General features: G+C 31.6%; 1 protein-coding gene across 1 annotated transcript; it reads left to right on the top strand.

The window, feature by feature from the left end:
- Positions 1-18,717: 18,717 nt before the first annotated feature.
- On the top strand, positions 18,718-23,273 carry LOC142611123 (auxin response factor 18-like). Its single transcript, XM_075783162.1, has 5 exons — positions 18,718-18,820; positions 19,040-19,582; positions 19,674-20,852; positions 21,762-22,684; positions 22,790-23,273. Exons 3-5 carry the CDS (start codon positions 19,719-19,721, stop codon positions 22,857-22,859), a joined length of 2,127 nt encoding a protein of 708 aa, XP_075639277.1. The 5' UTR covers positions 18,718-18,820; positions 19,040-19,582; positions 19,674-19,718; the 3' UTR covers positions 22,860-23,273.
- The last annotated feature ends 3,792 nt before the right edge of the window (positions 23,274-27,065 follow it).

The following is a 27,065-nucleotide window of genomic DNA, read 5'->3' as shown; positions in this document are numbered from 1 at the left end:
TACTCAGCTTCTTTTACATGTCAGCATCCCCTTTTTTTCTTTTTCTTTTTCTTTTTTTAAGAATCAAAAACAAATCCATCTTTTGCTGATTTTTGTGTTTAACTACCATTATAAAAATAAATAAATATTTTACTTTTAAGTTACATAATAAATATATATTGTGTGAGACTAAGGTATCATAAAATACACGCGTGCGCGCGCGCGCACACATATATATATATGTATATATAATTAAATGGAAAATAGTAAAGGTACCAAAAAATATATATAAAAAATAATTTTCAATAATACATTGAACTTTAAGGCTTAATTAATCACATATATTTAAATGGAAAACCTTTGAATTTAATAGTTAAAAACTATCCAAAACAATAATTCAAATCATGTTTAAGTGAAATCTTAATTCAATAATTAAGAATGATCTAAATTATTAAACATTTAAAATTTGAAGTAGAGAGAGACTCACATGAGGTTTTAATTGTTGTCCTTAAAAGCATGAAAGAAGGTACTGAAACATGAGTGAGTTTCATCTTACCAAGTTTAAGTTTAAACTTAAAGTTTAAGTCATGTGCATTGCAGGCTATATGTGTGTGTATATATGCATGAAAAATTATATGAATTTAACATTTATTGTATAAAAAAGGTGGTGTAGTCTTACCTTTGTCTAGCTAATTCTTGTTATAATCCTTTTGTTTTATAATGAGAGAGAGAAACCCTTCTTTTCAAGAAAAAATAAAGTTAGCGTATAATAAATAATAGCTAAAATATTAATCTTTGGAAGTGGTATCTTATACGGATTTGTATTTCAATTGTGAGTTTTGGTAGTTAGAAGTTAGCACATAATAAATAATTAGAAAATTACATTGAAATTTATTTTAACCAATCCCTTAAAAGAGTTTTAGTGAAGTTTAAATCACGTTAATAAATTATCTCCCTATTCAATTTTTTTTTTAATCATGTTAATAAAAAGTTATTGATAAAACTATTATTAGTAAACATTTCTTAGGCTTATCTATTTAGCTCTTATCTATTTAGCTTTGTAGCCAAATTTATATAAACTCTTTTATTTTATTATATTACTTTTTTTCCGAAGAATATAACAAAACCAAAAACCTATAAACAACAATTTACATTCAATATAAAGAATATAATCAAACTTATTCATAATTTAAAATTAAGAAATTAACACAAATTATAAATTAAGATATAAATTTAGAAAAAGAACAAAGAATAAGTTTTCTCTATTATTTTGAAAGATGAAAGTATGAGTATGTAACTAAAACCTGAACCAATTATTGTAGAAAAGAATAAATGAGTACAAAAGTTTAATATTATGAATTGGGTTTAAATGTATGTGAGAAGTTTTTATTAATTTTTTTGAAATTAAAAAAAAAATAGCTTAAACAAAATGAAAAAATAATAATGAAGAAAGAATGCATACCTGTCATGGGATTTAGATATTCGCATATTGGAATAAACTTCACTTCAAAAAGGATATATATATATAGGTAAAGTTTCATTTGATATATAATTTAAATTCTATTGGAATTAAGATTTCTAATCAATTTGTTTGTTGCTATCTCATATATCCCATAAAATGTGAATTAAAAAAAAAAAGGTCATATGAATAGAAAGAAAAAAGAAAACATTTTTTTTTTTATGGAAAAAGGAAACTTTTCTTTAATAATAAAATTAAAAAAAAACAAATGTTTTTTTTTAGAAGAACAAAAGTTTATTTTATATAAATACTTTTTTTTAGAAAAAAGAGAAGGTGTTTACTTTAAATTCAAATACTTATTACACATGTGAAGAGGAAAATTATTTCTATTTTTTGTAAAAGTTTTTTACGTGTACTATGTTTTTTTTTTTTACACAGTAATATAATTTAAATTAAAAAAAAGATTAGATGAAGAGTTTGAATTGTAATCAAATTAAATTTTTTTATCAACTTATAAATTATAATAATAAAAGGGTGAGAGGTGCTGCACTTACAACATTTTTACAGCAAATAGGTAGTTAGTTGTTATTGGTTCAAATTTGAACCTAACACTAAGTTTTCTTTTTTGCCCCAACAATAACAACTAGTAACATCTTACCACTTAGGATTTGTTGTGAAAATGTTATGGACATATCATTCCTCTAAAAGGATTAGATGAAAAGTTTGTATTGTAATCAAATTAAGATTTTTATCAATTTATAAATTATAGAAGAAGAATATAAGTACAAAAAATTATATTTTTTTTTTAAATTAAAAAAAAAATCTGCAATTTAGTGCAGCCACTTCGCACAACAATGACTTTTAAGCCCGACTTTTATTATATTATATATGATTTTTCGTATTCCATTGTTAATAACTTATTAATATTTGTTTTTATAAATTAATAATTGGGAAAAGAGATTTGAACCTTAAATGCAGTGGAGCCATAGCCTAGGTAAACCATGGAGACATGGCCCACCAAATTTTTTAATATAAAATGCTACTTAGGCCCTCAAAAATTCTAAAATTTTAAATTCTTATTAGTATGAGTATATTTTAGATAATACCCAAAATAATTAATTCATAATCCTCCCAATATATATTTTAAGCGATGATATATACAAGGGCATTGCTAAGTACATTAATTTTATTTTTGTTTTTGTTTTGACTTCCAAAATAAATTGAACACCTTGATCCTAATTTCTTTTTTAAATTTCAACTAAAAATAGCTTAAATATGATCCTCTTAATAATTCTTTGGCCTTTTCAAATACAAAAAAAAAAAAAAAACAAAACAAAACAAAAAAAACCCAACAAAAAATGAATTTGATATAAAATTTTTAAAAAAAAATTAATAGTTCCAACAAGAAAAGTAAAAACTAGTTTATCTTAAACTAAAAAAAAACACTCATTTACATCTTAACAAATTTGAAAAGATGTAGTCTGTAAGATTAATAACGAGGTTATCTTGCAACAATTTCAAAATATGAAGAAGACAATTGTAGTATTTTGTATAGTTTTTTTTATATATAATTTATATTTTTTATTGACCCTTTAGTAAAAATATATACATGTGTGTGTTTTTTAGCATAAGTTTTGTTTGTGTTGAGCTATGAGGCTCTTTAGCCTTTAGAACTTCTTATCATTTAGACATTGGCAACATACATATTCAAAAAGAGTTTTTTTTTTTTTTTTCCCCACCAAATAAAAGATGGATTTTTTTTTCTTATTATTACAGTGTGTGAGGGTTGGGGAAAGATATTGAGAGATCTTGGAATATATAGTCACAACACATGCCCCTCTTCTCTTTAAACTCGAAAGGAGTTTGCTTCTAAAAATAAATAAGAGATTGATCCAAACCTTCTCTCTCTCTTCTGTTTGTTTTGCGTGAATAAATCGGCCCAAGCTCTGTAGGCTTTTGGGCCCCTTCCCATTTGGGCTGAAACTGTATCTCCAAATACAGGTCGTGCCACATTTGGTGGGCTAAGCCGTTTGAATCGGATATTGGATCTTTACCAAAAACAAATTAGGATTTAAGGCTTTCTTCAGCAAAAAAACAAAACTAGGATCAATTATCAAACTGTACATAATTATTATTTAAAATAATGAATGATTCAAACTGTACATAATTACATACTGAATGAAAAGATCAAGTCAAACATAAGATAAGATAAACAATTCAACCTACACGTGTGCTTGCCACGTAAATAACATTGAATCAATATATCAAAATAACTGTTAATACCGTTGTGCAAAATACTGCAAATAACAATAGTCAATTTTAAATAAAATTTTAAATTTTTTTTGGCTTCTTTTGCAATTTCTCGTCGTATGTGGGACTCAATAGATGTTTCCTTAATGAATGCCTATAAAGACATAGGTTAACAAAAGCCATTAACTAATACTACGTTGTAATTTATATTTACGCAAGAAAATATTTAATAATAGTGTTAATGACGTAGTTAAATTTATGTGAGTAAAATGATCATCTCAACTTTCATGTTGAGTATTTATGAATGAATCTTTTGACACTAAGACTAAAAAATATTCAAACAAAAATTTGGTGTAAAATCAAACTACATTTAGAAGCTAATTTAAATTCTAATTATGCTTCAATTTTAATATATTACATGATTCTCAAAATGTATATATAATAGTTAGTTTATTAACTATCAATTTTTATTTTAGATAATTACAATATGTTCCGAGCTCCGTAACTTTAACTTTTTCCCCCTTAAACCTTCAAGCATTTTGTTTATGAGGATGTGTCAATTTAGCTACAAAGCCCTTAGCAACTATCAATTTAGTTAATGTTCTATAATATTATTATTTATTTAAAATCCATTATTTTTAGCTATCGCTTAATTATTTCAAAAGTTTATAAACTAATGTAAAAAAATGTAATTAGTGACACTTCAAAAACAATAAGATAATAAATGAGTATTTCAATTACCTCTTAAAATCAGTGATATAACACTTTTTATAAGACTTAAATAATCAATTTATAGTATTTTTAATATCAATCAACCCCAAGGGGTTGGCTTAATGGTTCCTTAGGCCATATGATATCCATGCGATCTTAGGTTCGACTTGCCAGCATCTTGAGAATCCTCTATGTAATAACTTGGTGTGTGTGGGATGGAAAACTACATACACCCAAGAAAATAGTCAAATTCTAGAAAAGTTAGATATATATAATGATGTTACTCAATAAAAAAAAAAAAAAATGCATATAATAATATAAACTCTTCTTTTAAAAAAAATAATTAATTAAACCGACACACTCTTGAAGACAATTAAATCAAGGTACCACGAAAAGTTGAAATTTCCATTAAAAAAAAAGAAAAGTTGGAATTGTGTTTGTACAAACCCTACGATAAAAGCATTTTGATATCCATTGTTTGTAGCCCACTGGTTGGGTAGTGAGATGGTGTAGCAGTAACGGCAGTTTCAATGATGTGTTGTTGAATGATTTATGTCTAAGCAACCAATCAAGTGGCATCGCCGCCATCGCCAGCCAAAGAGAATACGGAGCCGCCTCGGCCAAACTGCCGAACACGTGTGTGTACATGTGAGATTTAAATGGTCTTCCCATCCATTTCACCATATCCAAACCGATATCAGTGGCATCAATTTGTTTATTATGTGCATTGTACACTCCACTAAATTTATGATTAAATACATTTCTTATTCTTTTTTCTAAATTAAATGAACCAAGAAGTTCTGATTTTTCTTTTTTCTTTTTTTAATCAAGATTAAAATAATTTTTATGACAAGATGATAGATATATAACCATTAACCATGATTAAATTTAAACCCTACAATCATATCTCACCTCTATATTATAAAATTAGTCTAATATTATTATTATTTTTTTGAGTAAATATTATTATTATTATAATTTTGATAATCAGTCTAATATTATTATTTGTACTATGTATACATCTCAACAACATTTACATCCTCTAGATTTTGGATCACTTTTAAGCTTTGATTTTCAAAACTAACAGAAACAATTCATTTATATCATTGGCTTTCAAATTTTATACTTTACACTATGGACCATTAAATGTTGTCATTATCCCTCGAGAAAATGATGTTGATTTGAACAAAGATTTGGCATCGTTGTAATAAGGCATAAATTATACATTTTGGAAGTTGAGAGACCAATTCAAAGTAATCCCAAACTTAGAGGATGTAAAAAAAAAAAAAAAAAGTACCTATCTATTAAAGGTTCAATTTTTTTTTTTAGAAACAGGTTCAAAATTTTATTGATAACTTGTTTTACACATATTTAGTTATTTACATCAATAGTTAAAGGGCCAAGAAAACATATTAATTTCTCAAATCATACAACATTGTCGCGGCAATTTTTAGCAAGAATTGCCAACAGGTTTAGAGACTATGTACTAGTACTAGACTACTAGTAACATAAACAAAACATCAAATTACAATTTATACCCTTAAAGTTTGATATAATGTTAATTTTACCTCTTGAAGTTTCAAAATTTGGATTCAAGTCTTTTTCATCCATGTGCCGCGATGAGGTGTCAGTTACGTGTCATCTCAACTAAAAACGACATGGTTTTATTTATCCAAATTTTGAAACTTTTGGAAAAAAGTATAGCCCAAACTTCAAGGGTGCAAATTCAAATTAATGATTAAATCGATGTATTTTTCAATTTGAAAAATGATGTTATTTTGAGTTTAGTTGGCATTTAAGGAACACCTCATTACAGTATATCTTAAATCCAATCGGTATACAACGTTACATTATGGAACTGAATCTTACAAATTTAAGGAGCAAAATGGGGAGAGCATGGAAAAGTGAGAGGATAGAAAAAAAAATTTAGTTTCCATTTTTTGTGTTTGGTTGGGGGTGGAAAATTTGAGAGATTGAAAACTCTTTTATTTGACTGGGGAGAAAAGTAAGAGAATGAAAAAGATAATTTATATAAATTAACTTATATGTCCTTATTTAAAATTGAAAAAGAAAAAAAAAGTAAAAAATCAACAACAAAAAAAGCAATCAGGCCAAGTATAAGGTCACAGTTTGTACCTAAGCCCAACAAGAGGAAGGGTATAGGCCCAAAGAGCCCAATACAATAAATTTTTAGAGAGTCGGTCTAAAAACTTTGTTTCCAATGAGCTTAAATGATCACAACAATGACCCAAGATTATAAAATGGTAAGGATGGGTTAGCTCTCATAGAGAAATTTGTCCTCGGACCAAAGTCAAGGGGTGAATTCTTATATTTCTTATCTCTTAAAGATTGAGTATAGATGATTAGTCTACAGTATTTTATCTTCCTTTTTCTCCATCTCCCACTTCTCGCGGGCCTTCTTCCTTCTTATACTTCATCCTTACTCTCCACGTGTAGATCTAGACTGCTAACATGGATACTTATCAAATCAGCACCTTTCTGAAATCTTTAGGTAATAGCTGTAAGGCTGAGAATCACTGTTCAGAGATCACTTCCTTATTAATGCGGCCAGAGACTTAGGTACAGAACATTCAATGTGGTGACAGCAGTTTTCTCTGAGATATTTCCCAACCGTCCTTGTTCTTTGTGCCCTTATAAAACATATCTTCATCCCTAAGACCTTCCAAAATATCATTCTAGTCAACAAGACGTACCACCTGATCCTCACTGCATTTAGCCGAAGAGGTACTCCTCCTCGGATTATTTACATTCACTTCGTCCGCCACATCTGCTCTTGGGTCTGTAAGTTTGATATCATTATTACCATCAATCCGTCCTCGGACAAGTAAGCGTCTTTGGACCAAGCCCATGACCCAAAAACATATATTGGACCTTTTATCCCCCCACCAAGTTTATTAAAACAAAAATCATGCCCAAATAATTTTTTTTTTTATAAACCTAATCACGGCTAGTTAAATAATACTCATTCCATTCTACTTTATTTGTCCTCTATTTCATTTTGAGATGTCTCAAAATATTGTCCAGTTTCTAAAAATAAAAATTATTCGTTTACTAATGTTCCTATTATACCTCTACTTTATTTTCAAAACTATTTGAAAAGAAAACTAACTAATATTTTTTTTAAATCAATTTAATTGGGACACTTTTTTAGTTGTCTCATTAAGAATAACTATTTTTTTTTAAAGTTGATAAATTTATTTAAGGGTAATTTTGTAAACTTATACGTTTTTATAAGGCAAACAAGATAATAAATGATATTTCTTTAAAAAATTTAACTTTTCAAATAGAACAAATAAATTGGAACAGAGGAAGTAATAATAAAATTGAATGTGTGAGATACAAGCATTTATTTATGCCGACTTAGCAAAAAAGGAAAAAGAAAAAACCAACCAAAAAAAAAAAAAAAACACAAGGTTGTACAAAGTACAGACATGCAGTGGAGAAGCTCCTTGGCCCCCACCAAATAACCACAAACACCATTTTTTTCTACTCCACTTTTGATCACTCCCGTAATCACTCCAACCAAACCAAATAGGGACTTAAGGATACCAATAACCACCATGTACAAGAAAGTTTGAGTGGAAGACGATGGAAAGGAAGTGAAATTAAGTATTTTTCGCTGTTTGGATAGCATGAGAGAAAAAAAGATGAACTAAATTTAATGAAAACTTATCACTTGGGCCCACATTTTTTCCTTCCCTTATTCTTTGAATAAAGTTTTTGAAAATTTAACCGTTAGATTGCATATTCTTATTACATCTTTAATACTTACAAATTTTCAAGAAGATTAAAAATAAATTGCTATGCTATCAAGTAAATATTATAATTTTAAGTTTTTGTGATTTAAAATTGTGTATAAAAAATAAATAAATTAATTTAATAGTAAATAACAATCAATTTGAATAAAATTTAATATGCATGTTAAGAACATCAAGAATATAAAATTCAACAATTAGATTTAAAAATATATATATATATATATATATATATATATATGAAAATTATCAAACTAATTTGTTACTATTCTTTTCTCGTCTCTTCCATTACCTTTCCTCCAACCAAACGGGTTTTACCACTGGATTCATAAATTATTATAAAAAAAAAAAAAAAAAAACTTTTTCCCTAATTTCGAGGGAGATTCAGAAAAAATGAAAGCAACACCTCTGACAAAATATGAAACATGAAATGACTACGCAATGTTTTGGGGACATCACTGCCCTGCACTGCACTGTAATAACTGTGACCACGCAATTCAGTAAAAATTCTGAAACGTGTGAGTATTGAACAGTAGTAGTAGTAAGCAGTAGGCAGTGAGATTTTGATTTTATGTGATTGATGTCTTCGGCTTTTTCCTTTGGGCGTGCACATCAAAACAGAGCCCCAAATTTTTTTGTATAAAAATTGTCCTCGTCCTTTGTCCTTTGGTTTTTAGGGGAGCAGCCTAAATTAAATTGTCTTTAGAACTCGTACAAACTTTTGGGGCCCCATCTATTTGGTAATGTGGAGGGCCCCATTACTCACAGTTTTAATTGAGAGCCACCAGTACCGCTTGATGTGACTCTCCCATCACGTCATCAACCGTCAAATCACGACACGTGGCATATCCTTTTATTTTTCAGTTAATTCAATTCAGTGTCCCTTCATATCCTAGGGGTAACTGCCACGTTTTTGCCTGCTGTTGTTGTCTTGTAGCTGTCAAATTAACGTGCTCGTTCGATACATATATGTAAAATCTCGTGTCTTGAGCCAATCGTGATTTGACACGTAATAGTTGAAATTAGAGTGGGACCGGACCCACTTGGTGTCTTGTACAGAGTTTTGTGTCAACTGTAGAGGAGAGTTGGGAATGAAGTGAACAGAGATTTGTAATTGGATAACCAGAAAAGAAAAAAAAAAAAAAAAAGTATAGGCTGACAGTAACTGATGGATTGCTCGTGACGACAGCCTTGTTTTGTCGTTTGTCTGTTTTCTCAGCGTACGGGGTTGGGTCCATTTTTAACTAATGGGCTTTTTTGGGCTCGGGCATGCATAGGACACTAGAGGTCAAAAACCCATTTAACTTTTTTTTTTTATATTTAACTTAAGTTAAAGGGAAAGAGCATTCACCTTCTGACTTTCCTCACTTCTCTTTTTTCACTTTTTTGTTTTTTGTTTTTTTTTTTATCCTTACCATATTCAAAAAGTTTTCACACCATTTTAATCACACCATTTTCTCTTCTTTTTTTTTTTAAATTTCTAAAAATAGTTCCTAAATTAATACTCTTAAAACATCTATTAACATTTCTTAATTTTTTTTAAATTAATAATTTGGAAATAGGATTTGAACCTCAAAACGCATGACATTCAACTAAATTAGGTGATTCCTAGCTACTTATGCTATTTATCAAGCTTATTCATCTTTCTTACCAATTAAGAGATACACAACTCAAAATTAAAATACAATTTTCATCTAAATCGGTTTCTAAAAATATCTTCCTGCCTATGATGTAGAGGTTTATATCACCTATTTAATAGTCATATAATTTTTTTAAAAAATAAGTCAATAGATTAAGTGCTTGAAATATACTTAGGTTGTCCTATAAGAATTTTTAGAACTTTCCCCTCAAATTAGTTTAAAGAAAAATTCTATCATTTAGAGAGAGAAAACACAAACACACAAATGCACATTGACATGGAAGTAACTAGAAATTAAGAACCCTACGAAGCCCTTTATAAAAAAAGGAAGAAAAGTAAAGGTGGTTGGACCAAATTGTTGTTATCTAAGTGTGCATTTGGCTCTAAATTAGAAAGCCAGTTTATTTTATTATTCAGTTTATTTTTTCTACTATTCATAGCCCTTAATGCACTTTTTTGTACTATTTTTGGGTCTTATTGTACTATTTTAGCTAATTTTTACTTTTATCTATAGTATTTTTAGTAAAATTTGTTTAGTTTTAGCAAAATAAGCAGATCTCGAACAGATCCTAAGTAATAAGCATAAAGAAGCATGTAATAGCTAATAATATGCTTATTGAAAATCCTTTATCATGGCCCTCACTGCACTTTTTGTTCTATTTATATGTTTCACTATACTATTTCAGCTAATTTTTACATTTATCTATAATATTTGTAGTAAAAAAATTTAATTTCAGTAAAATAAGCAGATCTCAAATAAATCTAAGTAATAAGCCTAAAGAAGCATGTAATAGCTAATAATATGCTTATTGAAAATCCTTTATCATGTTCTGGTTGTATTCCAATTTCCGTGTGTTTTGACAAATTAAATGACACCATTATGACAGGGAAAGTGATTTTCAGTGGCTGCTTAAAAGCATAATTTCCTACCAATATCCCTTACATTTAAGCACAATTGACTCGAACACATAGGAAATAAATTTAATAAGATTTTCACAGAAAGTCTTTAATTGCATTTTACCATGGAATGACTGCATATACTGTATTTGATTCAAACAAATTGAATGACTGACAACTGGGAAAGGACTTTCACTTTTCTGTGGGTACTTATATGCACACTGTTACCCCATTATTCCTTTCAATTCCTTCACATTTAAATACAATTGACCCGAACATATTCGGATGTAACTTTTTTAAAAAAAAATTACACTGAAAAGCTTAATTGGGTTCTGACACCCTTTACAATAATTCAATTTAACTATATACACTTTGTGTGCACCAAGAGAGCCAGAAGAGTAACTTTATATTAAATGTCGCAGTTTTTGTTAGAATTGAGCTGGGTGAGGCCCTATGGTAATTAAGATCATGAAGATAAGATATTAAAGATGACTTAAAACCCCATAAATGACAAAATAAGGAGCTAGACTTTGGTCCATATTTATAATGTGCTACAAATCATGTAAATTCAAAATAAGAAAAAGAAAAAATAAATTAAAATTTTCTTTTGACGTTTATGTTTCTAATGGCACTTTTTTTGTGTTGGTGGGTTTAGACAGTTGGCTTGTACAGTTGTACTGCATGTTATAAGCAACTGAGGGACATAAAACCTAGTGTTTTGACATATGATAAATGGGTTTTCAATTTTAATGATGTTTGGGAAGAAAGAAAGGTTTCTCTCTTCTTCTCTGGTGTCCACCCACTGTGATTCCATCATCTGCTGTAGGGTCTGTCTGTCTGTATGTATGCAGCTTATGTCTTTGGTTAGAATGTCCCTTTCTTTAGGGGTTTCAAAGCATTGGTCTAACGTGGCTTGTAACTTGTAAGTTCTAACATTATGGCCAACCAAAAGTAAATAATAATGTGTCTAGGTTTGGCAATGGTTCTGGCATATATGGCCATAATTGGGAAGGCCAAACACGCTATAGATCTTAGAAAATTATTATGTAGTTCTGAAGCATAGTTCACCTAGAGTTTTTTAAGTTATAAATGATAGTGCATTTTAATTAGCTTAACTAATAAAGTCTCTTAACGTCAAATAAAAGATCTGGAATTCAAATTTCGCCCACACCATTAAATAATGTCTTACCCTAATGATAGAAGCAATTATCATAAAGTAGACATCATATTTTAAAATCTTGTATAATATATATTATGTTAACTATACTCTGAAAGTATCTAATAATACGTTATCCAGAACTCATTCGACGGTAGGATGAGTACTATCCACCATCGAACTTAAAGAAAGGGTGGAAGGTTTCATGCAACATAATTGGAATAAGGGCTTAATGATGGACACACAAAAATGGGCCCATAAATACCAAAGCACAAGTTGAGGATGGGGATGTAATCAACTTTCCTCATGCCATTATTACATTAAAATCATATAAGCTTTTGTCATATGGTCCTAGCTAGTAGTGAGTACTGGTGTCCCTAGATACAGCTAATTACTTAATGAATGGGTGAGGTTTTGGTTGTTGATTTTTCTTTATGACGGTTTTCAATTGGTAAACTGGAAATAAAAAAATAAAAAAAATTCTCCATTTATAGCAAACTTGTGAACAGTAAGCCACAAATGGAAAAGGCACACAAATCAAAAGCATTCATATTACACTAATTAATACCGAAAGTCTGACCACTATGATCCTATAAATGTCTAATACTGGCATGTTGTTTATTGAGAGTTCTGTAATTCTTCAGAAATTGTGTTTACAATTATATGGAGGAGTGGGGTCATGTTTTAGTACAGATCCAATTTGAATTAGGCTTTATGACCTAACCTGAAAAGACATGCCTATTTCATTTTCCTGTAATCAGGTTCATAGATAGCTCGTGACAGAAAAATTTAAGCTTGATCAGCCGAACTTTAATAACATATGCGACATGTATACTAGACTCGGTTCAAACTGATTTATATTTCTTAGCTTTAAGCTCAGTTAAAGTTACCAAGAGTTTCATAACTCAAATAAGAATATTTAAGACTCAAATCTCCTTCCTGACTGATCTAATTATCTTAAAAAAAGGGATAAAGTTTGGATTGGCATATTATAGAGTAAGATTTAGGTACAGTACTTAGGTGTTGTTCTTTAGTTTCCCCTTTTAAGATTCTACAATGTAACTATTTAACTTAAAAATATACTTCCATCACATGAGAAAAAATTCACATGGCAGAATCTTAAAAAGGGAATCTAAGGAACAGCATTTAAGGTACTGTACTTAAGTTTTGTCCCACATTTTAAAGTTGGCAAGGTAAAACAAAAAATATTCACTAAAACTGCCATGATTATTTTCTAATTTTACACTTGGTAAAGAGAAAGGGTTATGCTAACGAGTGCCCTTAGAGTATTGGTTAACAATCCACTTTAGGAAAATTTTGACACAATTTTTATGAAAAATAAAAAAAAACTATTAAAACATTAATTATTATATATTTTTTTCATGAAAACTTTTTTTAAATAAATTATTAACCAATGCCTTAAGGCCTTCGTTACCATTTTTCGAAGAGAAATTACAGGCATTCCAAAGATTCCGAAGAGATACGGTGTTTCACGGAAAACGGAGGTAAAAAGGCATCTGTAACCAATAGGCATAGTCTTGGCTGGTTGGAGGGGAGCTTAGTGCGAAGCAAATTGCCTGATACACGGGTTCTTTAATCTATAGTCTTGCTGGGGTTACCATCGCTGTCAATCTTTATCTGCATTTGAAGAATGCAATTGGCAAAATCAACATCGTTTGATCCAAATTTCAAAAATGACATTATAAATAAGTGCGACATAATTATGATGAAACTACCCTATACCTTAGGGGTAATAATCCCCCTAAAAAAAAACATAATCCCCCTAAAAAAAACCGTTGGGGTACTAGCCCCCCTAAAAAAAAAAAACTTAGGGGTAATAAATTCGTGATCCGAAAAGAAAGACAGTTTTTCTCCTAATCAATATGAAGAGAAATTGTTTCCAAAAGAAAATTTTAAAATTTGGGTTTTGAACTTTTGATGATTTTTAGAAGAGAAAGTCTTGGTAGTTGCCTTGTAACTTAATAAATAAATAAAAAAGAGTAAGAGAAAGGGAGTCTTATACTTGTCAACTCCATGCCACATAACAACGAGTAGTACTACATATATCATCGGGTTTTTGATGAAATTATTATTACAAGAACTTTGTAACTTAACTTATACTTTTTGGTAGAAATTCTACCGGAGACATACATTATTCAAATTTCTTTTCAGCTATCAAAAAGGAAAAAAAGAAAAAAAAAAGAGAAAACGTCTAGAGACATGCTCTTTTTATTACTATCGCCACAACTTTAAAGTGATAAATTAGTGTAAAAATTATTGCTTAACATTTACCGTCACTCATCATAACGGTAGACCGTAGTCTTGAGACTATGTTTTTAAATTTTAATTTTTTACAATGTCCCCACCAAATAATATACACATTAAACATGAGTCCTCAAACATAAATTAATATAAACATCTTGAAATAGAAAATGTCTGTTAAAGCCATGATATGACAGTGTATCAAAGTGAAAGTAAAAACATAATTAGTCATGGATTGGAAGAGCTTGCATTAAATCCTTAATCCTTTCCTTCTATAGTAACTTACGACTTTGAAGCTCAACAGCTATGTCACACCAATAGCAAAATATAAATTTCTGGTATATGCCACATCTCTTCTGTTATAATCACAAACATATTAGTCTTTCCATTAATCAGAAAATCCATTACACAAGCCCACATGTTTGGATGGATTAAAGTTGACCACCACTTGTAAATTGATTATAAGCCAGCACTAATTAAATTAATCAATGAACTAATTAAGAGGGTTAAAAATGAGCTTAATGGGGTGAATCAAACTTTCACTTTCAAAAATGGGCCAAAGTTGTTTGTTTATTCATTTTTACGAGACTCTATATGAGTGCTCTTCCATTTATGGTGCCTGAGAAAAGAGCATAAAACTGTAGAATTGACCATAAGTGGAAAAATTCATTTGGGCAGGTCCCAGAAGAGGACTTTGTTTACCATACACGCTCTACAGAAGCGCGTGGCGTGTATATTTTCTAGAGGAAGGTTGCGTAGAAAACCAACAGTCAGTTTCATTTTTCATTTTGTTGGGTCAAGGAACTCAACACTGACTCCTCTGTATAAAAATAACAAAAGAGGTCACCTCGACCAAAAGCAGAAGGGATGCAGTGATATCCACGCACCTACCAGCGTCAAACTCAATCTTGGTGTGTTTTAGGTTTGACTGTGAACGAGTCTAGCTGATTTTAACCGTTGACAAACACTCCTTGAAAAAGTTTGTTTGCAAATAGGTCAAATGTAATCACAAGCTTAAACTTGATTATTATATGCTATAAAGCTCAAATAATGTACTGCGTTGGTGAACAAACTCGTAAAAATGAAGGTAATTTGAGTGTGTTTATTTGGAGGGATAAGGTTTACTTACTTGTATAAGTGTTTCATTTCTAACTAGGACCAGGCTCGAGTGGATTAGCCCTCCATACCTATTTCTTATCATGATAGTTGGTTCAAATCTCCATGGTATGATCTAAGCCTAGTTTCAAAATAATGGTTTCGGTCCTAGACATACATATTTCTTGTCGTGATAGTTGGTTCGAATCTATATGGTATGATATAAGCCTAGTTTTGGAATACTAGTTTCAATCCTAGCCATATCGGTATTTGATAACTCTATTCGGGTGGTCGAGAACTAAACCTTCAATGTGTAGGAGACGCCAGCTATGGACTCAATTCAAGTCTCAACTGGGTCTATAGCTCGAGAGCCCCTAAGATTCATCTCAGGCTTCTCTAGGAAGTTTCACCGTATCTTTAAGTCACTAATTAACATTTAATATTCCCAATCACCAATCAATGTGAGCGGTGTCTCTAGGCTAGCCCAAAGCATGGAGATATTTTGGCTCCCAGTTACCTCACTGACCTCATGATGCGAGCTTGTTAGTAATTATCTTTTGCCTCAATCATTGAGAGTCACAACACTCCCGAATCTTTTTAGTCTACTAGAGGTAGAGAAACGATAGACAAAAGCCATCATTCCATTTATGGGAAATAACCCTAAACACCATGTATAGAATACTCCATCAGTCCCCTAGGTGAAGGGTTGAATTTTTTTTATTCTTTTAACTACTACAAAGCTTCACATCAGCACACTATTTATTATCTTTGTCCATCTCTAACTTAAGCTTTCGATGATTTAATCCTTTAAGGTCATCAATCCCAGTTGATCTGAGACTTAGGAAATAGGATTGTATTCTCTTGTTTGTAGTTTCAGTGATCAAGGCTTGTTCCTAACACTAGAATCTAGTTCGCTTAAGCCCTGAATTGTGGTTCCTTTTGCTACTCCATAAATCACTCACCTAAAATATTATATATTTGTATGTATACGTATCTAACATATATTATAGACTTGAGATTGCATTGTTTAAATAAATAAAGAAGTTCATAAAATATCAAAGGGAAAAGTACACAAAACCTCAAACTGGTTTATCCATAAAACACGAGAACCCCCTCAAGTTTTAAATGTAACACTTATGTGATAGTGTTTTATATAAGTATAAATCGTTATACATTTAAATAAACGGTGAATTGCATGTCCATATTTAGAGCTATATTTTCACATAAAAAATCAGAGGGGGTTTTGAGTTACATTAAAAAAGCTAGGATAGTTAAGTGTTACATAATAAATGGTTAAAACATAAAAAATACCACACAAGATTTTGGTGTTATCCTCAAAACCTCGAGATGATATGTGTTTTTATGAGAAACCACGTAGAGTTTTGTGTATTTTCTCAATATTAAAATTTTATTTTTAATTAGTTTATTGATATTATAAGTTGTTTATTTTCATTTGAAAACTACATATGATTTTTAGCAACACAAAGTTTATAACTTTAATTTGCATAAGTTCACAATGAAAATAATCTATGTAGTTAACTCAACTAACAAAATCTTAAAAGTAATTTAGTTATTAATCATTACCACAGATTGGTGAAAGGGTAAAAACTAATTAAAGTTAAGGTTGCATTCTTTATTTATATACAGTGTGTATATATATATATATATATTTTATTGAGAATAATTTTTATACAGTACTAGTATATAATTGTATTGAAGATGTATTATAAGCTCTTAATGTAAGATAAGAAAAGAAAACCCTACCATATATAAAATTCCCCTGCTGACAAATAATTTTTTTGTTGTTGAATTTTCATTAAAATTTGTCTGTTTTTCTACTATGAGAAAATGATTTTTTTATAAATAATTTTATAAGAAGAGTAATTATAAGGTTTCCTACTAGAATAAGGTATTTACTATTTACCAATCTATACCTTTTAAAAAAAAACCATTATATACCTTTCACATTATAGTTATAGAGAATCAGCAATATGATAAGCGTGACTCAACAACTCAACAACCACATCGGTTAATCTATTGTAAAATTTAGTTTATAACACTATTTTTTTGTTATCATTTTATAACACTATTATGTAGTACCAGGACATTTTTATTCTAATAAACTCCAAAAAAAAAAAAAAAAAAAAAAAACCTCCAAGACACTTTACAGACATCTCACCCGTGCATCCATAGAACATTTCACTAGCTAGATATACAAATTAATTTAAAATTTAAATAATACTGTAATTAAATTAAAATTTTCATTTTATTTTGAACTTATTTAAAATAAAATTGTAGTTGGAGTCTAATTTCTTTGAAACTTAACTAATATAGATTTACTTAAATTGAATTATAGTTGGTGTTGAATTTTAAATTTCTTAAAACTTAGCCAAAGTGAAAAATCTTAAATAATGAGAATTTAATTATTTGTCATAGAGAGAAGATAGCCATTTGGCGCAACTATAACACGCAGGTTCAATTTTGATTATCTAGTAAGTGTATGATGTTTTATTCACTTAGTTTGTATACATATTCATTGCTTCAAAATAAAATGAAGTTATTTAAAAAAAGAAAAGGTACAAGATATGAATGATTTACCACAACCAGCTCACTTTTTGAAACATATTATGAATAAATTCATTTTGAAGTGGCACACATGATTATAGAGATTAATATTATTTTTTTCAATCAATATAAAGAAATATATATATATATATATATATTAGGAGAAATATATTTTTAAGTTAATTAAATACATTTATAATCTCATTTTAATCTATTTTTAATACTTAATATTATCTTATTTGTCACATAAAAAAATTTAATTAATGAAATTCAAATTTTCAATTAGCTTAACTCGTTATATCTATTGTTGAATAACAGCATAGTTTCAAATTAGGCATCCAATAAAAAATAATCATTATAAAGTAGAATTTATATTTTCAAATCCTATTGTATTTTTAAATTTAAAAAAAAAAAAAAAAAAAAAAAAAACTTGTCTTGTTAAAGAAGATCTTTACACCAAAAATTTCCTTTTTTAGATAAAAGAATAAAGAACTTGTTTCAAATAAGATAACCCCTACAAAATCTCACCCCAGTTGCGGCCCAACCGACTTGAAGCGTGACATTCACGCGCCAAACACGAGAGTGAACTAAACAACCAGTCTCTCTTTCCGGGAACCAAACAATTGAACTTAACTAACCCAACACAACAACGTAACCTCAGAGCGTACAAACTAACCATAGTTGACTCAAAAAAACGCCGTAAAACTCAACCACAGTTAACATCTCTAGTTAGTGACAAAAATTAAAAAACCTGCGATAAATTGAATTTATCGCGATACAGTAAGTAAAAATGAAAGATGAATCTTAAAATGAAGACAAAATTAATCTGTTAGATTAATCAGAAAGGGAATAAATAAAACCATTAATTAATTCGAAAGCAAATAAAATATTAGAGAAATATTATATAAAATAAAATAAAATAAAAAAACACCCCCAAAGTGAAAAGAAAATATGGATAGGTTCCTTAAAGATCTTTGTTGTTTTGCTGGCTTCTGAAGATACACAGAGTTTCTTCAGATCCGAAGAAAAAGGTAAGAAATCTTATGTTAAAAAAAAAAAAAACAAAACAAAACAAGACTGAAGAAGAGAGAGAAAAGAAAAAGAAGTAGTACTACTCTGTATTACTACGAAAACCAGTACTAACTAGTTTGTTTGATGTTTTTTCAAAAAGCTTGTTTCTGTTGTTGTTGTTTTTCTTTTGTCTCTGCAAAAAGTTTGTGTAATAATAATTTTGTTTTCTGTGTTTTCAGGATTTTTGTGGCGAAATTTGGCGGTAGGAAGAGTTTTTTCTTTTTGAGGGTGTGATTGTGTGAGTTTTGTAGCAGATCTTTTTTGTGTGTTGATTTTGAAGGAGAGCTGTTTGAAGCTATAGAAACAAAGATTGTGTGGGATTGTTTGTTTTTGTGACCCTCGGTGAATTTGAAAAACAAACAAAGAGTGCGTAAAAAACAGTTTTTTTTTTTTTTTTTACTTGTTAGTCTCCGAGTCCAAGCGAGAATAGTTTTGACTAACTGTGATTTTCGTGGTGGTGGAGGTGGAAGCACCGTACAAATTTAGTATATTATTGTTTTGTATTAGGGTTTTTTTTTTTTTTTGGTTTCTAAAATGGTGGCTACAGAGTTGAAAAGCACTGAATTCAGAGAAAAATGAAGTTGAGATTTTTGTAGAAACTACTGCTTTCACTTTTCGGGTTCGGTTCGAATTTAATTCTGATTATGCGTCTCTGGTTTTCCAAGAAGAAGATTCTGAGTACTACTTTTTCTGATTCACTGTGGCCAAGTGGCTTTTACAAGGTAAAAATCCATTGTATCCAAATTCAACACTTCTAATCATTGAACTGGTTTTGATTTTTTGTTTTTGTTTTTGTTTTTTTTGCTGTGACAGAGAGTTTAAACTTTTTTTGATTAAATCGGGGGTGAATTTTGAATAATGATCACATTTATGGATTCGAAAGAGAAGTTGAAGGAAGTGGATAAATGCTTAGATCCTCAGCTATGGCACGCCTGTGCTGGTGGCATGGTTCAAATGCCTTGTGTGAGCGCTAAAGTTTTCTACTTCCCACAAGGCCACGCCGAGCACGCTTGCGGCGCCGTCGATTTCCGCAGCTGCCCCGGCGGGCTTCCTCCTTACGTGCTGTGCAGAGTTTCTGCTATCAAGTTCATGGCTGATCCTGACACCGACGAGGTCTTCGCGAAGATTAGGCTTGTTCCGGCGAGTCGCAGTGATCAGGAGTTTGATGATAATGGAATTGGAGGAATGAACGGTTCGGAACCACAGGAGAAACCGGCTTCTTTTGCGAAGACTTTGACGCAATCGGATGCGAACAACGGTGGGGGGTTCTCTGTTCCGAGGTATTGTGCGGAGACGATTTTTCCGAGGCTGGATTACTCGGCTGATCCACCCGTGCAAACCATTTTGGCTAAGGATGTTCATGGGGTTACTTGGAAGTTTAGGCATATCTATAGAGGGACGCCGCGGCGGCATTTGTTGACCACCGGGTGGAGTACTTTTGTGAACCATAAGAAGCTTGTGGCAGGGGATTCGATCGTGTTTTTGAGGGCGGAGAATGGGGATCTTTGCGTTGGGATTCGGAGGGCGAAGAGGGGAATTGGGGGTGGGCCGGAGTCGGCTTCTGGGTGGAATCCGGCGGGTGGGAATTGTGGTGTGCCGTATGGAGGGTTTTCGGCTTTTTTGAGAGATGATGAGAGCAAATTAATGAGAAATGGGGGTAATGGGAGCTCAAATGGGAATGGGAATGGAAATGGTGGTGTGATGGGGAAAGGGAAAGTGAGGGCTGAATCGGTTATTGAAGCTGCTACACTTGCTGCTAATGGACAGCCATTTGAGGTTGTATACTATCCTCGCGCCAGCACGCCGGAGTTTTGTGTCAAGGCTGCGATGGTTAAAGCTGCATTTCAGATCCGGTGGTGTTCGGGAATGAGGTTCAAGATGGCTTTTGAAACCGAGGATTCTTCACGGATTAGTTGGTTCATGGGAACCATTTCTTCTGTTCAGGTTGCGGATCCCATCCGCTGGCCTGATTCACCTTGGAGGCTTCTTCAGGTACTAGAAAAATAAAATTAGCTTCATTTGTGTTTGCCTGATTTTGAATTTCTGAACTAGGTACTCAAATTAGATGGTTTGCTGATATTGCTCTGGACCATTGGTTACCCAAGAACAATCAATTTGCCTATTTTCTTAATTCTTGTTCTGTTCGCTTTGCTAGCCTGTTGTTGTTCTGTTACATTATCCTTTAGAATTAGAGCATCAGGTGCAGTAACTTCGTTGTAATTGTGTAATGTTGCAAGTCAGCAGTATCATGGTGGGATGTATCTTGTTCTGAGGAAAAGAAATGAGGGGTGAGCATTTTCTCAGATTTGCACTGTGACTCATAATAATGGATTTGGAGATGCACAATATTGCTGGACAGTGTTAATATTTAGAAAATGACAAGTCTTTCTGCTGTACAGTTTAAGATGCATCTCCTCGTGAAATTTCGATGGACATACCAATGGCATGAGTGCATACTTTATCTGAAAGTAATGATCTATTCTTTACGGAATCTTTTGTGTACGTAAATGAATGTGTACCTCAAGGATATCCTTCTATCAGACAAATGTCAATTATTACTTAGCAAAAAACAAATCTGAAAGTAATGATGCCATATCCAGCTTTGTTTTCTGGTTGACCTCTTTATTTAGATCAAATATATTTTGTATTAGAATGAACTTTACTAATGTTCACATATATTTTGTGTTTATGAATTACATGATTTGACGATGCCGATATGCACAAACTATGAAAATAATCATATTGAATTTGTCTTGTTTCTGTGTTTATCGTCGGATGAAGAGAAGTAATGTTCTTTCCTCTGTTTACTCTGTAAACCTCTGGTTTTCTATCCACAGTTCAATCCCCAACTTGATTTCTTTTCCCTCGACCAATTCTTATTGCTGAAGTGCTATGTTGTAGGTTACATGGGATGAACCAGATTTACTTCAAAACGTGAAACGCGTAAGCCCATGGCTGGTGGAATTGGTAGCAAACATGCCCACGATGCATTTGCCCTTCTCACCACCACGGAAGAAGTTGAGAATGCCACAACACCCAGAGTTCCCCCTCGATAATCAACTTCAAATGCCGGCATTCTCCGGCAACCTCCTTGGGCCCAACAACCCCTTTAGTTGTCTACCTGACAACACTCCTGCTGGCATGCAGGGAGCCAGGCATGCTCATTATGGTCTATCTTTATCAGATCTCCACCTCAATAAACTGCAGTCAGGTCTTTTTCCGGCTGGTTTCCCGCCACTTGATCATGCTGCCACACCCACTAGGGCCCAGAATATTTCAATGTTTCAAAAGCCTAGCGTGAGTGAGAATGCTTCTAATGTTTCTTGCTTGCTAACTATGGCGCATTCTACACAGACATCAAAGAAACGTGATGATGTCAAGACACCGCAGTTTGTACTCTTTGGTCAACCAATACTTACAGAGCAGCAGATCTCTTTGAGCTGTTCTGGCGACACAGTCTCACCAGTTCGTACCGGAAATAGTTCATCAGATGGGAATGCTGATAAATTGACAAATTTTTCCGATGGTTCTGGATCTGCACTTCATCAACAAGGCATACCCGAGCGCTTATCCTGTGAAGGCTTCCAATGGTATAAGGATAATCGCCAAGAAAACGACCCCAATTTGGACACTGGTCACTGTAAAGTCTTCATGGAATCGGAGGATGTGGGTCGAAGTCTTGATCTTTCATTGCTTGGGTCTTATGAAGAATTGCATAGAAAGCTAGCTGACATGTTTGGCATAGAGAATTCCGAGGCATTGAACCATGTGCTCTACCGGGATGTTAAAGGAGCAGTCAAGCACATTGGTGATGAACTATTCAGGTTGGAGTCATTTTCCTTTTTTTTTTCTTTTTTCTTTTTTTTCTTGCATTAGCTCCTGTTACCAAGAGTTTGTCTTACGTGATGAACCTTTCTTTCTTACTGCAGTGACTTCATGAAAACAGCAAGGAGGTTGACAATTCTAACGGATTCAAGCAGCGACAATGTAAGAAAGTAGAGAAAGCAGTAAATCTATGTTTCAATTGTACAGCTGATTGATCACACCTCTTGTTCTTGTGCTGACCTTTTATCCTTCTTGAAGTTGTGGGAGCCGGGCTGATCCATTTTTTGGTTTTGTCAAAGCTTGACAGCTCCGGATTTATGTTTTTATTCAATTTTTCAAAGAAGGAATCTTTGGATTTTGAAACTTTCTTTCAAGTGTCATAGAATTCGGAATTTTTGTTAATATTGTTTCTTTAGATTTCTTTCTCCTTCCTTTCTTTTTGCTTTTCACAAATCCTACAATTAGTAGCGTTTGTAAGCATTGTCTCAGTCTTTTGAGAATGTCATTGAAAATTTGTTTTGACAATGGAATGTATCCAAGTCTTTCTCACCTTTTGAGAATATGCCAATGAAAAATTTGTATTGAGCATGGAACGGTTTTGAAGTCTTCTGAGAAGCACTTTCTTTCATCAAGCGCAAGTGCAACTTATGTGGGTTTTGGGCATATATCCTTCTCCAAATTGGCTACTTTGTTTTGCATTTGTAGTTTGGGTTTAAGTAAGTGAAATAATGTATTTATGTAAGAATGTTTGTATTTTCTTGATGCCTATATCCATAATTGAAATGAACAAAAGAGTACCAGGCATTGCAATTACTGTTAAAGACTTTGACGTAGGCCTAAAAAAAGAAAGTATGAACGGAAGGAAAAGCACATGAAAGACAAAGTAGAAGATGATGCTTGCAAGTTACAACTTGTATTATAACTACAACATGTGTTATTTCCTTTTGCAATTTTGTCTTTTTAAAATTATTTTTGGAGTGTGGGATAGGGAAATAAGATGACTTTTATTTTTATTTTTAATCTAGATGTCATAACAGATAACAAAAATTTGTGCCGTGCATGACCAAAAAGATATAGACACAATAAATTAGAGTTTGGTTAAACGTCTAATCAATTCATAAAACATAGGTCGAGTTGACCTAATCTGCTCTCTCACTGTGGGGTTGTTAACAGAGTTTCAGCTGTTTCACACAGCAATTAGATTCACAAAGATTACATATTAGCATCCAAGCAAGTAATAATGTGCCACATGGAACACCAAAAAAAATTTTAAAAAATAAAAAAATTAAATGAGTTATTAAAGGCATAAGTCAGAGCTCCACATGGATAAATAAAATTTTTTTTAAAAATTAAATAAATAGTCCCATCCTGATGCCGCAAGTGTGGGGATTACTAAGTAATCAAATCAATAAACTACTACATCATTGGGATTGCCAAAACCAAAAGTTGTCAAACACAAAAGTCAATAGTATTGAGAAAATAAACGAAAACAACAAAGACGAAGAGAGAGAGAGAGAGAAAAAGAGGTGTGTCATCGTGTGGCCAAAGTTATTATTAGAAGAAGTAAAGAGAAACAAAACACAACACAACACAACACAACACATTCTGTCTCTATCTTTATAATCAGCCGCACGTGAGAATGATGGGGACCCACATGGCAGGTTTCGGTGATTGTGTTGTGGGGGTTTCGATTGGGTGTGGAGTGGAGAGTAGTAGTAATTATAGGTTCACGTGTGGGCAACGTCAGCTTTGTGTTTTTGCATGTGTTGCGGCGTTTCGATGACTGGGCTGTTTGTTTTTTGTTTCTATCTTTCTTTGTTTTTTTTTTTTTTTTTTAATGTAAAAATTTTCTACAACCTCGTTGCTTTTTATGCATTTTGAGTTCTGACTAACAACACAAACAAAAACCCACCTGTCTGATCCTACCCACTTTTGCTCTCTCTTTCTTTCTTAATTTCAACGATTGTGATTTCATTTTACAGTGAAATTTTTTGTATAATTATTTTGTTTTCTTTTACGTACATTTTTAGGACAAATACTCAATAATTCTCATTTGATGTGTACGTGTTCCCTCGTGATAGAGCAAGTTGTGTCATTTATTAAAAAAGAAGAAGATAATTTAATAAACCAACAGGTTGTTTTTTAAATTGGATTTTTTGTCTTGTGAAATGGTCAAGGTCTCAATCTAATATGATTTTTATCGTGAGATTTTGGTTTTTTGTTTTTTTTTTAAGCATTATCATACACTGTGTATGCATATACAGAATCTGTATGTTCGACTGTGTGCAATAATAATTAACCTACGAAAAAAGCTAAGGTAGGTTTAAGTCCCATGATTGTTTTGAAACCTACCATTGATTAGTATGTCTTGAAGGAAAAGAAAAATATAAAACCCACATCATCAAAGTTGCGTTCACATCAGAACCTGTCCAACCACTTTCTTCTTGTTTTATTCTAATATTTTCCATGACCTTAACACAGTTATAACTCTCTCCCTATTGGAAATCCAAAATCCAAAAACACATGGACATGGTGCACCAATGTAAACAAATTAATAAAATAAATGCCCTTTACTTCAAAATTCATAGTCACCGACCAAAAACACAACCCGAAACACAAGCATCCTTTGATGACCAGATCCTAAGTTGGATCATGTGAAAATTTTGCAGAAACCGTTTGATCAACGGTTTTTCATTCCACTGGTTTCCATTTATATATATTTTTACTTAATATTACTGCTTATACCGACATCTTTCTCTTACTTTTTTTTCTTCTTTTTAGTAACTTGTAACAAGGAACTACATCAACTTGATTTGCTTTAGAACAAAATTTTATGTTAATATCTACCTATTATTCTGTTCAAGCTAATTATTGTTGATAATATGATCATTTTTTCTTCTAATCTAATCATAAAGTACCCATCATTTAATAATTGTGGCTATGGTGCAATTTTATAATTTGGAAAACGTTAACAAAAACGTCACCAACGTGGTATTGATGTTGAAGTAGAATAAATGATACCAAAATTGATCTAACTAGCTTTTATATATGTCTATATAGTAAGGACAGTACCATTCCCAAAGTTAGCAAAACAGTAGTACTAGAAAAACAAAAAATGAAAACCCATTAAAGTTGGCAATTGACTTGTTGTGCAAAACAGAGATAAAGGGGCCAAAATATTAGTTGGGAAAAAAATAATAATCCTGTGTTTTTTTGCAATTAAAAACAATCTCGATCTCCTTGCTTTCTTCAATTTTTTGCAAGTGGGGTTGTTCAATTTTGACACCCCAATACCAAATTTGGAGGAAACAAACTAAAGCCATAGGAGCCAGTCAAAGAACCAGTGGTCAAATCAGCACACGGGGAAAAGAGAAGCTAAAAAGAAAAAAACCCATTTCCCAAAGCATTGTTTTTTAAAGTTTGGTTTACTTTGTTTTCAGTGCCCACCATGTATGGCATAGTTTCTACCTAGAAAGATTAAACAATAGCACATAAAAAATAGATATATTATATATTTATAGCATTATTATGAGTTTGTGTCTTGCAAAGGAGTACTTACTTTTCTAATAAGGGTTTAACTTTTGGCTTGAGAAAAACGTAAAGCAAGAAGGAAAAAAAAATGTGGGTTATGAAACACAGAGATAAAATGGAGTGAAGGAGTTGTTGTTTGTTAGATCCAAGTCACGTAAAAAAGGGCAGGGTACATGGAACAGCAGGTACGTCATCCACAATGAATGAGTATGGTAAATTTGTCTGCTCCATTATTATCAAACCATTGTTATTAGCACCCTCACTATTTGATTCGTGCATCACTCTCTACCACATTTTCTCTTTCTTTTTTCTCCATAATGCGTGGAATCATGTGAGACCACACAATTTTGAAGCATCCTTTTCTTTTTCTAGGTCAAAATTACACTTTCCCCTTTAGATATATGGTCCGGTTAAGACATACGTTAACTCATCTATTTTTGAAAAAAAATTCTCGAGAATTGAAAAAGTTGTCAAAACTTTTTCAATTTTTGAGAAAAGTTTTTCAAAAATGATAAATTATTATGTGCCCTAAGGGCACACATTAGCAAAATCCTATATATATATATATATATATATATATATATGATGTAATCATAATTTTTAATGTTTCTTAAAAGGTTGGATTTTGTTAGCAATCTCTTAAAAACATTTGTTTAGAAAATTTTTATAAGAAAATAAAACATAACTGAGTTTTTGACAATTTTTTATAATTTTATGTATAAGTGGTATTAAAATTTTTCTAAAATAGTTTATTAACAAATTATTGAGGGCAATAAGTACTATGGGGGAAACAAACTTTACCACTTTGTGGACCATGGGCCAAAGAAAGAATGCCACAGACATTTCCAA

Source organism: Castanea sativa, chromosome 9 (genome assembly GCF_040712315.1).
Source record: "Castanea sativa cultivar Marrone di Chiusa Pesio chromosome 9, ASM4071231v1".
Classification (NCBI taxonomy): domain Eukaryota; kingdom Viridiplantae; phylum Streptophyta; class Magnoliopsida; order Fagales; family Fagaceae; genus Castanea; species Castanea sativa.
This window is presented reverse-complemented; position numbering and strand designations above follow the sequence as displayed.

Bases quoted from the DNA above. Each gene is read 5' to 3' on its own strand.
- LOC142611123 (XM_075783162.1), top strand. From the start codon at position 19,719: ATGATCACATTTATGGATTCGAAAGAGAAGTTGAAGGAAGTGGATAAA. The intron at 20,853-21,761 runs GTACTAGAAAAA...GCTATGTTGTAG, and splicing joins CACCTTGGAGGCTTCTTCAG to GTTACATGGGATGAACCAGA. The intron at 22,685-22,789 runs GTTGGAGTCATT...TTCTTACTGCAG, and splicing joins ATTGGTGATGAACTATTCAG to TGACTTCATGAAAACAGCAA.